The 13742-nt window shown below is 35.7% G+C and overlaps 1 protein-coding gene across 1 annotated transcript; it reads left to right on the top strand.

The window, feature by feature from the left end:
• Positions 1 to 2570: 2570 nt before the first annotated feature.
• Positions 2571 to 7027, top strand: LOC110105472 (myosin-binding protein 1). The gene is made up of 3 exons (XM_020835002.2): positions 2571 to 2787; positions 4100 to 5296; positions 5394 to 7027. Exons 2-3 carry the CDS (start codon positions 4156 to 4158, stop codon positions 6815 to 6817), a joined length of 2565 nt encoding a protein of 854 aa, XP_020690661.1. The 5' UTR covers positions 2571 to 2787; positions 4100 to 4155; the 3' UTR covers positions 6818 to 7027.
• Positions 7028 to 13742: the final 6715 nt, after the last annotated feature.

Raw genomic sequence — 13742 nt, 5'->3', positions numbered from 1 at the left:
CCTAATTATATGTAATGAGAATTACTCAATTTGACTTACTGACAACAACAACATAGCATGCTAAGACAACCATCTAGACTTATCAATTAACATCATGCCTTAGAGTAAGAAATAATATGTGTGTATAAATTATCTATTCTCAAGTAAGATACTTTAAATATTCATTTGACCGATCAACGGAGAATTTTGTTTGCTAAGAAGCTCAATACTAAGACTTCGTTTGTGACGACTTTCTTAGTACTTCTTAAAGCAGTTTTTCATACAAAAATTACAAAAAAACTGTTTTAAGTAGTAAAAAAGCATAAATCTTATACAAAAGATATAAAAAATATTTTTTTATTAAAAATGGCATTAAGATAAATTTAAAATCTAAATTCAATAAATTAATTATCAATTTATTAAAATTAATAAAAAATTCTTATCCTAAGAGCTTATCTCATTATCGGAGGATGTTATAAAGCACCAACGCTCGTGAAAGAACATGCCAAAAAAAAAAAAAAACGCACATTAGTCAATCTCACCCATAAGAGCTGATATATCATAAAAAAATTATCTTGATTGGGCACGAATCTCGAAGCAAAATCAAGCTGGAAATTTCAAAAAATTAAATCCAGAATGACCCGAACTCCGATTTTAGCAAACTTATAGTCAAACTGATCGTCTCGGAAATACGAACCCAACGACACCAAATTCGACTCAATTCGAGCCCAAATGAGTCCATATCAAGGACCCGAAGCTCTATTGGAAAGTTTGAACCACAATTTGAGTTACCAAAAGGTTTCCAAACATAATGTTCTTATAGTCGAATCGAGCAACTCGACGAGACGAATCTAACGAGCCCAAGATCGCCGAATTCCGACATCATTATAAACTTCAAATTTTTGACGAACGGTACACGATCAAGGGATTCAATATTGGTCGTCCATCGAACCACTCCACATTTGCTCATGATGTCTCACCTATTTACTGGTCATGCCACTCCAGAAATCTATAAATAGACCTCTCATTTCTCTTGAGAGAGGACCCAAGCAAGAGAAGCAAGACGAAGAAGAGAAGAAGAGAAGAGTAGGAGGGAAGAACTCCTCCTCGACCATCGCCGGGATTCTACCCGGCTTCCACGGAATGCCAGAATTCTGCCCGACTTCCAAGTGACGTTGGAATTCCCGCCCAACTTCCAAGTGATGCAGAAATTCTGCCCGACTTCTAAGTGATTCTAGAATTCAGCCGGACTTCCAAGTGACGCTGGAATTCCACCCGACTTCCAAGTGACGCTGGAATTCTTCTCGACTTCCATGGGATGCCGGAATTCCTCCCAACTTTCAAGTGACGCCGAAACTCCATCTGATCTTCAAGTGATACCGAAATTCTATCTAATCTCTAAGTGAATCTGGAGTTTTGCCTGAATACCATCTAACGCTGGAGTTCTCCCCGGCCGCCGACTAACGTCAGAATTCTACTCGCAGCCGAACCTCCGCTTGTTGCCAGATTTCTACCCGATATCAGACTTCTGCCCATTGTCAAATTTTCATCGGACATATATCCGATGCTGGATTTATGTCCATTGCTGGACTTCTATCTAACATAGTCCTTCCGACCTCTGTTGCCCGCCGACTACGGTCATTCTAACTTACGTCGCCCACCGACTACAATCCTTCCGACTTCCGTCGCCCGCCATCTACGGTCCTTCTGACTTACGTTGCCCACCGACTACGGTCCTTCTGACTTACGTCGCCCATCGACTATAATTCGTCCGACCAAATGAACACATCAACAATATTAGCTCTTTTGTAATTCCATCATGTAATATACTGTATATGATGTACATAAAGCCAAGGCCTTCCCCCAAAAAGGGTCTCATTTGTAATCAACTGCAAATACTAGTTGATTCATTCAAATTGGGACCCCATGGTTTTTTCCCCTTTTCAGGGATTTTCCACGTAAAAATCTTGGTGTCTCATATGAATGCTACTCTATCTCTCTTATCTGATTGCGTGCCGGATTTTCGTACAATGCTAAGACGCTAAACTTTATATTTCTCTACCACCGCGAATACTCCAGGACGCAACAAGAGCTATTTTGAATTATCCTAATTTTGTTTTCAACCTAATTTTACTAAATTATTCAACTATTTATTCGAAAAAATAATTAAAAAAAATTCTCTACACATTGCCGGCATTTTCATGACCGTTTCAGCAACATTAAAAGCAATAGGTATTAATTAACATATAATTATACTTTTAAGTTTTTAAATTTTAACTAATTATGATTTAAGGATAATCCATCGAGGATAAGAAGAAAACGGCATTTTCGTCTACAAAAGGATAACGGCCTCTCCCAACGGTCACCAAGCTAGATGACGCGGGAGAGACCTACGCGTACCTTCCCAACTCCACTCACCGTCGGATTTCATCTCATCACGAACCGTTTCATATTGACGGCAGATCTGGTACTCGCATAGAAGTTTTCATACAGACAGTCGTACAGTTGTTAATACTCTTTTTTATTTTATTTAGTTAAATTTTCTCTAATATATTTCAATTTCTTCCCTATTTTTGGGTCTCCGACTTTTCTTCCACTCGCGCCTCCGATGTTTCAGTACGAGGACGAGAGAGTACCCCCAAATCCTGCCAATCTCTCTTCCTCTTTCCTCTTTTATGGTTGCGGATGTTTCCTACAGAAAAAAGCGAACTTTGCCTTCTCGCTCGTCTCGCGGTCGCAGGCCATTTGAGATGGCGCAAGCGAGAGCCGATATCTAATCTGGGAAACCCAATCCTTAATGCTGCTAGGGTAAAATCATTTTTTCTTCTCCTTGCAATCCAAATCTCAGTTCTTGTTTATTATATATTGTTATCCATCTCTGATTTTTTTTCCTTTTATTGTTTTTTTTTTTGCTTGATCCCTTCGTTTTGTGGTTCTTCTTGCGAATTGGTTTTGCTTTGTTGATGCCTATCGCTCTTCTTTGTTGCCACCGATGAATTTATGAGGGTTTTTTTTTTCTTGGAAAGCCTCCAAGAATTTCGATTCTCTTGCTGCAGTTTGATTGGGATGAGATTCTCTTAAATTGCACAGCTGTTTTTATCGATTTATGGTATGAACGAGTTTTTCATTGGATGCTCTTGAAAACCTGGAAAATTGGGCTTTTTCTGTGTTTCACATTTGTTATGAGTTATAGATGAGTATGGTGTGGAATTTTTCCTTTTAGATTTGAATTGTTATGTTTTCTTGTCACTATGAAGCGTTGCTTTGAATGATGGAAATAATTTCTCTTCAAATGCACGTGGGTGGATCCAGCTTCTTTTTTCCAGGGTGGACAAAATTTTAATTAATTACACATCAACAATAATAATAACAAAAATAAAATAAAATAATAATAAAATAATAACATCAAATAGTAATAATAACAAAATATTTTTTTTTTTAAATTAAGCAACTCTGGCATCTTTTTAGTCTTCAAAATAGTATTAAAAAGTTTAGTAAGCCATGAAATTCCTTCATCTCCTAAGCATAAAGGTGTTGTTGTTGTTGTTGTTGTTGTTGTTGTTGTTGAGGAATGCCCACCCGGATATCAAGGGGGATCTGCCCATGACGGGTAAGACTATATAAATGAAATCCTTAGAATTTTCGTTGGCATGCACCTATTGTTTTAGGGTATTAACTCAATAATTTTGTGAGGATGAGCAAAAAAATTCAAAATAGATGGCTTTAGAAATACATATAATTTTATCTAAACTATTTTCTTGGATAAAAAAAACTGGTTCAAAAGTCTGTTGTATATTGTATTATTTGAACCAACTTTTGTTTTAAATTTCCACCTACAACTTGTCTAAATATAAGATGGAAGAGAGCTTGTGGGCTATAGCTAGATACAATTGAGAAATGTAGCATTTAGGTGGAAATCTTTTAGCCTTTGGCTTGAGAGATTTTGGGCTTCTCTTTGTGTTGATATTTGGCTTACTAGCTTTTGCAGAAAATATTTTCTTGTGCTTCATTTATTTGTATACATGTCTGGCTTCCCAATTTCTCCTTTTAGAATTGTATTGTTTCATACGATATATGCTCATGTCTGAATAACCTAGTTTGTCTTGCTTTGTGTGATCAGATTTGGGGAGCTTGGAGTCTCTCTTTTCTCTGGAGTTTGATCTGGCCCTTCATATCATGGCTGCAACTCCCAACAAACAAAAAGGGGGCCCTTCCCAGTTTTTAGCAGCTCTCTCTTCTGCTTTCTCAGAATGGATATTGATTATTCTATTGCTAATTGATGCATTTTTCTTATACTTTGCATCAAAGATATTTCGTTCTTGGAAATTACAGACCCCCTGCTTGTTGTGCTCGAGGTTTGGCTATCTATTAGGCGATGAGAAGTTGGGACTTTATAGGGATCTTGTTTGTGATACCCATAAGTTGGAGATATCATCGCTTACCTTTTGTCATATTCACAAAAAGCTTGTTGATGCACGTGAAATATGTGAAACTTGTCTTCTTTCATTTGCTAAAAAGAATTATACTTTGGAAACATATAAATTTTTCCTAAGCAAACTCAGCATGGCCCTTGATAATGGAAATCAGATTTTCACTTCATTCTCAGACAAGATTGTGAAAGTTCCATTACTGCACAAGGATAATGATGCTGGTTCTCCACTCACAAGACCTTGCTCATGCTGTTCTCAGCACTCAGGAAATAAACCCTATGCATATAGAGAATCTAAGAACAAACCTATTTTCAATAAGTTTGATTATCATGGCAGTCCATTATCTAGTGCAAAATTGCGAGCTCGGGCACATCTTGAAGACGGATTGAACAAGGCAAAAGAAGTTCTTTCTGTACGATTAGCAGATTATAAGCCAGGAGGTCAGAGTTTTGACCTTTTATCTCACTTCAAATATAGAGAGTTGAAGAGTACATCAGAGCCCGAGTCAGAAGTTCCATTATTGGATGATGATGATCGAACCTCTATGCCGTGCAGAACCGAAGATGTCAAGGAAAAATATTTTGAACGAAGTTTGAAGTCGTTTTCATCTATTACTAATTCCCCAGAAACATCTTTGATTACAGACGATATAGTCCTAGAGAAGCTTATTCATCCTGATCCTGTTATATCTGTTGGTTCTGCTTCAGTTTTGAAGAGTCAACATGCTGAGGATGGTTCTTGTGATGAATCTTTTCTTGAATCCAATGTTGACTACGATCATGGCTTGAATGAAATCAGCCGGACCCATTTTGAAGGAAGACCAATTCTGCCAACATCATCTCAAATAGTAACCAAATCAGTTCCTACTGGAATCTCAAAAGTTAAAGGTGAGAAAAGATCAGAATTACGATCTGCTTTGCCTAATCATACTTTTATGTTCAAATTCTTTTGTACTAAAACTTCATTATTGCCATTTTACAATAGATCCTTCAGAAGAAGATGTTTTAGGAACATCTTGTACTTCACATGTTGAGATTAACGAGCCTACAGAATTAACTGAGATTGCCCTGACAAGGGAATCTGCTAGAATCCATGAAGACCTGAAGCAGCGTCTGTCCCAAGTTCTCTCTCCTAGGTGGCTTCAATCTCCTTGGAATGATATCATTCATGGTGCCCGAAAGGATAATGAGTGCAAATTATCTCATACTTTAAGCTTTAATGGATTGCCAAGTATTAATAAGAAGCCTGAGGCTGAGTTATCATGTTCAGAGTTTGCAGATGGAAGTTTTGTTAGTGAAATTGAACGAGAGGTTTCAGTTGAACGTTTAAAAAAACAGATTAAAATAGACCAGCAATCCCTGAGTATTCTATACAAGGAACTAGAGGAGGAAAGAAATGCTTCAGCTGTAGCAGCAAATCAAGCTATGGCCATGATCAATAAGTTGCAGGAGGAAAAGGCAGCGATGCAATTGGAGATAATGCAATACCTAAGGATGATGGAGGAACAAACTCAATATGAACAGGAAGCACTTCGAAATCTAAATGACCAACTCACAGAAAGGGAGAAGGAGATACAGGATCTTGAGACACAACTTCAAAGCTGTAGGAAGCTACCCGGGGATGAATCAATGGCTGAAAAAGCTTTACAACCATTATTTGATTCTGAGGAAAGTGAATATAGTACCACCAGTACACCTCATGTCGTTAGAACTAGGAGAAGGAGCAAGCACCACTTGCCAAGTGTAATGTTCGAAGATTCGGCGTGGCCTCCATCAAGCCCAATAAAAGAGAATTTGTTGGATTTTGAAGATGAGAGGGAGTATATCGCAGAATGCTTGAAGAGGTTGGAGAAAAATGTTCGTTTGTTCTCTTGTGCTGATGCATCTCGACTTGTTGAAGAGGATGACGAGTTTGACGATGATATTGATGCAGATAATACCAAGTGGCCAAACCTTGAACTACAAGAAGGCGTAGCTGAAGATGAAGGAAATAAACATAATTTGTATTCTCAGAATATAATTGAAGGGAATTCTGGGACTCCAGAAATTAATCAAATGAAAGAAATGATTGCATCTGAAAAGCATCAATCTCCACATATAAAAAGCCTTTCTACTGAAGAAAACTGCACCGTTGGAGAACATGAAAACTATAATAGTCTAAACTCTTCTTGTACTAAGAAAATGAAGCCAAAGACAGGTAGAAGAAATGGCGGAATAGCCCTGAGTGATGAGATTGAACACTTGAATGCAAGGTTGGAGGCACTTGAAGCAGATCGAGATTTTCTGGATCGTACTATTAATTCACTTAGATCTGGAAAAGATGGGCTACAATTTGTTCAGGAAATAGCTACTCACCTTCGAGAATTAAGAAAAATTGGGCTCACTCAAAGAAAGAGTCTATTTTCTTAAAATTGCTTTCCTTAATCTTGAAGGTAATCAATAAGATGGTGCCAAAGCAGTGCATTTGTTTTATCAGTATTATGTAATCCAGCCAAATATGCATGAATGGATGCTTACTTCCCTATATGATAATCTCGTTTCTTTGTTTTTGATGTTTCAGTGGACTTTTGAATTCTCTGGAAGTTTACAATGTCATTGGCATCCATAGCCTTCTCTTTACCTGTTTTATGCTCAGCATCTTATGTATATAATGTTATAAATAGGTAAGCTTATATATAATTCACAGAGGTATCTTTTTCTTTGAAATTCTTTTACCTTTTCATATCTCAAAATATTTTTTAAATTTAATTCATTAGAACAATATTAACATATGAAATACAATACTTAAAATTCATATATCCCGATGATTGCTTATATCTCTATTTCCGCTTATGTCTCCTTATGCCTCTGGCACCTCCCGCAACTGCATTGAGTAAGTAGGGCTAGAATCTCTGACACGTGGTGGATCTATCAGAATCTGTTCAACCAAACAAACCCACCTCCTCTCTATTACTTTGCTATATTGTTTTGCAGCTAAGTGTGTGACATTATATGCATTCAAGCTGTCCATATAAACAGCTAGCCTTTGTAATAAAGTAGAGGGAAGATAACAAATATTTGAAGATTAGTTTGTGGGTTCTATATCCTGAGTAAATTAGGTGATGCTGCCCATCTATGATGCACCGACACTTCTCCTCAAAGAGGCGTGCAGTGCCTGACACGACATGCGTTCGACACTCCTCCGACACGTGTCAGACACGTCGGAAACGTGTCCGATTAAAAAATATTAAATACAAATTGGACACACGTGTTCGGACACGTGTGTCTTAAATATTTTATGATTTTTTTAAATATAATTTCTTGTATTTAAAGTTTTACATATTTAAAATATACAACAACAATAACAATATCAAGCCTTTATCCCACTATGTGGGGTCGGCTACATGAATCTTTTTTCTCCATTGTGTCCTATTAAAATATAAAATATAAATATTTAATAAAAATATAAATTTTTACATATTTAAAATATAAAAATTAAATTTATTATTTCATATTCACAACACCAAATCGATCTCCCGCACTTAATACCCCATTCATCGAATATTCTCATTTTCATTTCTCTTTAGCGGGGAACAACTTTGATTTCACAACAATGTCCGATGGATATTAACTTAAAATTGATTATTATTTATAAAATATTATCTAAATTTGACGATGGATATTACATTTAATCTCATAGGCAAGTTCAATGTTTAAGTACAGAAGTATGAGCATGATCAATTGATTTGGGTGACTTATTGAGCCTTAATCCTAGGAGAGTAAGAGGGGTTAATGACTTGAGGCCTTGGATGACTTCAAAATTTAGAGAGTTGTAAGAAAATTAAGGCTGTGTTCAGGAATTTTACCCTCGGCGGCCCTCTTTCATCTCAATAGGATCCTAAAATTTAACTCTCCTCAAAGGAAATGGTCTTCATTTTAATTAATTTTTTTTAATTTTTTTTTAAATAGGAAAAAATTAAAAAAAATTGAAATTTTTAGAAAAATGTAGAAAAAATTTTGGGAAGAAAATTATTAATTATATGTGTATTTATTTATTTTACTTTAATATTTTCTTCTTTTATTATTTTAAAAAAGGAATTGTTTTTATCTTTGGATTTAAATAAATTAAAAAATTTTGAATTTTTTTTGAAAATTTAGGAAATTTGTTTTCCAAACTTGCATACTCCTAGATTTATAAATACCCTCCTTGGGGTGGGGGAAAAATTATGGTCCTCTTATGGAGACTCTAGTTCTCCCCCATAAAAGGAGGGAACAACTATACAGCTAGAGTCTAAAGACCATTGTGCCAATCAAATGCTCGGTCTTTTTATGCAGGATCCAATTTTCCTATGTAAAAGGAGGGAACAACTATCCAGCAAGAGTGTAAAGACTGGAGGCGGCAGCAAAGGCTTAGTCCTCTTATGCGAGCTTTAGTTCTCCCTCGTATGAGGTGGGAATAACTGTCCGATAAGAGTCTAAAGATCATTAGTGGCAGTAAAGACTCAGTCCTCTTATACATGCTCTAGTTTTCCCCTGAAAAAGGAGGGAACAACTGCCTAACGAAAGTGTAAAGATTGTCAATGGTTATCAAAACCTGGGCCTCTTGCACAAGCAACCATAGGGATGTGCCGATGATGGTAGTCGGGCAAATGGCTAATGATGTCCATTATGAGGTATAGGGTCAACTGTAACGCCCCAAGATCTAACTTGGAAGAATTATTCAGTCAAACCTGTAAGTCGAACTTCTATCAGAGCTATCTATAGTCGTCGACTATCAATCAGTATTAAACAGTCTAACAAAAATTCTATATTTAAAACATCAATGTACATATTTCTATTCATTCCCAAAAGTTCATTTACAATATTCAGGATCTTCACATTAATCACATGTAATCCATCATGTCCTGAGTACAAAAAGAATCACTATGACAAAAAGAACAAAAACTTGAAGATTCCTGATCAACCTCAATCTCCTGCTCCCTTGCCCTGACCTGAAAATATTAACCATATATAATGAGCTTCAAACAGCCCAACAGGACACCAAATACCTACAACTGAAATCAAAGCACGGTACGAAAGCAATATGCATGTCAATCAGTCAAATCAATATCAGTCATTTACACATGATCATTGAATCAATGCAGAATTATAATTCTTGCAAAAACAGTAATCAATGCTTATACAATAATCAGTACATAAACGGTAGTCATATAGCAACAGTTGAAACCAAAATCATCGGTGAGGAATTACTGAACAGTAAAATCCCATAAAGTTCAATAAACTAGTACGTGCGTCAAATCTATACAATAGTCATCGTATCTATAACACCAGTCAATTCAGTAGACAAATCATCGTATCAAAAGCTCAGTCAAATCATTAAAGAAATATTCGTATCGATAATACAAATCAAACCAGTCAATAAATTATCATACCAATAATATCAATCAGTATAAAATGTCAAATCAATACTATCGTTCGTGACTGTTGAAATCAAATCAATGAAATAAAATCATAACATCATTTGAAATAGTTGGAATCAATCAATGCCGTAGAATTGTATCAAGATGTACACTCTCAATTCAGTTATCCAATATCACGTGCTCAATGATAATCTATATCACATGTTCAGTGAACCACATGTCACTTACTCAGTATATCACGTACATAATATCAGTACAGTGAATCAGTAGTATCAGTATCAGTAACAATCCAGTAACTTGAACAATAACAATAATGCTAGGATAGTAGAATCATGCAGAAATAGTAAATCTGTACAGTAGCAGTAACAATACTGCTAAACATGCAATTCAGTACAGTAGTCATACAGAGCAAGTAGAAGCACTGGCTATTAAGGTATTTTTCAATCTTTTTATCTTGTATCTTGTATTTTGTATCCGTTGGCTCAGTGAAAAGAGTCATCACTTTTTGCTCGTCGGCACAGTAATCATCTCCTTATAACTCCCTTCAGTAATCACGTGATCAGTCGAGGATAACCCCAAACCCTTTTTAAAGGAAAGCCCGTCGGCCCACCATCCTGTACAGGTCCAGTCTCCAACCAACGATTCAACAAGTCTTTACTTGTCTTTCACACACACAGTACACAATAATATCAACAATTTCAATCATATAACCATATTCATCAGCATCTTGTCAACACATTAAACATGAATTAGCTCAATTTAGAAAATTCCTTAAAATATCGTATAGTAGACAGAAGTCATTATAAAATGCACCATTTCAGAAAATTACCAAATTACTAGAAATCGTGTAAAATAACAGTTCAAAACTTTACTTATATTGAAGCACTATTTTCTAACATCCGGATAATTTTCATTCGATAAAAACACATCAGAATTCAAAATACCTGGTGAAAACTTTCCAAAAAATACTCAAATCGTGTAAAATCATCATTTCCATAACATACCAAAAGTTATGTGGAAAAGTTTCGTCAATACAAAGATATGCACATTTTTCGATAACGGAAACACAAAACTAAGCAGAAAAATACTAAAACTTGAAATTTTTGAAATCAGAAATAGGATTCGGATTCCTTACTGCGAGACAAACAAATCTTCAAACAGCGACGTCGGACAAAAATTGCACCGCGAGCTCCAAAACCAAGCCTTTTTCTTCTCTTTTTCCTTCTCTTTCTCTCTCCTACTTTTTCTCTCTATTCCAAATAATTCAAAATATCCCAAACGGATATTTATCAAGCAGGATCGTCCCGGACGATTCCTATTTGTCCCAGTACGATTTGCCCTTTGGACAAATTTCGTCCAGACGAAGTGTATTCGTTCCTTGACGACTTGCTCTATGGACAAATTTCGTCCCGACGAACCAAATTTCATCCTGGGACAAACCTCCTCTATCCACCAACGAAGAATCATTTCTTATAGAAGGTGCTAAACTATTGCATGCTGATCGAAAGATTCACGGTGGTAAAGGGAGATAAATTTTAACATCCGAGTTTTGTACAAAGATCCAGCACATATAGAGATAAGAGAGAGCGATGTGTAAGAATAATAAAATACACCATATTTTTTATATGAAACCCCCTGAAAAGGTGAAAAACTATATTTCTCATTAATTACAAATGATTCCACTAGTATTTCTCATTGATTACAAATGATGCCCTTCCTCTAGGGAAGTCATTAGTTCAATGCAGTAAATATATACTATATATAACATATTGCATGGTTGGAGTTAGAATATTCCTCTTACATGAGAGCTATTCTCAAGAAATCATTGTCATCTATGTTTGGTATGTAGGACAATAGTCGGGCAACAAATGTTGGAGGAATTGTAGTCGGGCGATGGTGGTTGATGGGAGCGTAGTCCGGTAACGGTGGTTGGAGGGACCTTAGTCGGGTAACAAAGGTTAGGGACCATAGTCAGGGGATAAATGTCAAGGATTATAATCAAGCGATTGAGGTTAGGGACCAATCAGGTAACTAAGGTCATAGGTACCATATTCGGTGAGTGATGAAGACTAGAAAGACCATAGTCAGCTGGATGTGGAGGTCAAAGAGACCATAGTTAGACGATAGTTGAAGGGAATAAAGTCAACAATAAAGGGTATGAATTGTAGTTGGGTGATGGGGGTTAGGTACTATACTCAAGCGATGTAGATTAGGGACTCTAGTCGGGTGAATGAGGTTGGAGGGACCATAATTAGTGAGTTATGGAGGCTAGAAGGACCATAATCCTTGGGAGACAAAGTTCAAAGGGGTCTTTATCGGGCCATGGAGGTTGGAGGGACTGTTGACAGACAAAGAAGGTTGGAGGGACCGTAGTTGCGTGACGAAAGTTGGGGGGATCATTATCGGGTGATAGAGCTCGGAGGGGACATAGCCGACAAGCAATAAAGGTTGGATGGACCATTATTATGCGACAATGGTTGGAGGGATCGTAGTCGACAGGTGACTATGATTGGAGGGACTATAGTGAGGCAATGAAGGTCGGATGGACAGTAGTAAAGAGATTGAGTTCAAAGGGACTGTTATCGAGGGACTGATGTTGGATGGACCATAATCAGTGTCACAATCTAACCTGACTAGAACAAGTCCTATCACGTTGAGATGTGACAGGAAAATCCCAAGATTTAGTTTTGGAATATTTTAGATTCTATTTCAATATTCATTTTAAATAAACTACTGACTATAAAACTAACAAAACAACTAAATATTGAAAATAAACTCATCCATAAGATTTCTTTTATTTTATCGAAATGTATTTACACTACAGTATATGGCTATATCCAAAAGCTATAGAACTGAATAATAAATTAGTCATAATTGGACAAAAATCAAAACATAGAAATACTTATAAACTCAGTTCTAATCATGAACTGCTAATTAATCAATAGTTTCCTTCCCCTTCCCAAATCCTGAAAATCAGAAGAAAAGCTATAGTGAGCTACAATATCTCAACAGACCACACAATCTGATCTAAATTTCTAAATTCTTTTATTATTATTTTTGAATATTTAAAAGCAATTAAATGCAGTCTACTAGATCACTATATTGAGATATATAATAAGAGCATAGTAGTTATTCAACTATTTAAATAACATTACTGAGCAGATAAATAAAATATAATTCATATCATATAGCATTTCATATTACATTCTCCAGACCCAAACAAAATGTCAAAGGATTCTTTCCAGATATTGTATCAATAACAAACTTGCATGATGTTAATCTTGGATATGAATTTTATTATTACCTCTTCAAGATTTATTATAACATGAATATGTCATCTTTGAACTTTCACTCTTGCTAGCATTTGGAGGTGATGATGACCATCATCATAAGTAAAAAATCTATATTTTTTGTCAAGAAGAAGGCTACTTTATTATTTGGGAGATGCATTCAATGATACAATCTTCTATGTTTTTGTTTGTGTTTTTTATTACGATACTAAGATCTTTTATGTCATGATGTCAAGATGTTCAATTTTTTATTATTTATAAATATGTTGTGTTGTGATGATTTGACGTTTGGGGTAACTTTCTTTCTACAATTTTTTTGTACAAAAATTTATTGGACTTGAACTTTCTGTACTAGAATGCTACTTTAGAAAACAGTAAGGAAGCTATCCCAAACGAAACCATAATATTGATGATTTAGAGAAGTTAATTTACAATAAATATGCTACTTTTTTGAACATTTTGATAAAGGTTTTGATGGATTGTTTGTTGGAAAAGGATGATATTGAATGAAGTAAAAACTGTTGGATTAGGCCATGCTTTGCAGAAAATCTATTGGATTTACTAATGGATTTTCAAAGATGTTTTTCTTTAGTGTCTTTTGTTACAGCATATATTTTTCTCACCTATCTAAAGATCCAATGACAC

This window comes from Dendrobium catenatum, unplaced genomic scaffold (genome assembly GCF_001605985.2).
Source record: "Dendrobium catenatum unplaced genomic scaffold, ASM160598v2 fragScaff_scaffold_621, whole genome shotgun sequence".
NCBI lineage: Eukaryota > Viridiplantae > Streptophyta > Magnoliopsida > Asparagales > Orchidaceae > Dendrobium > Dendrobium catenatum.
The sequence above is the reverse complement of the archived record's forward strand: the minus strand, read 5'-3'. Positions and strand labels throughout refer to the sequence as shown.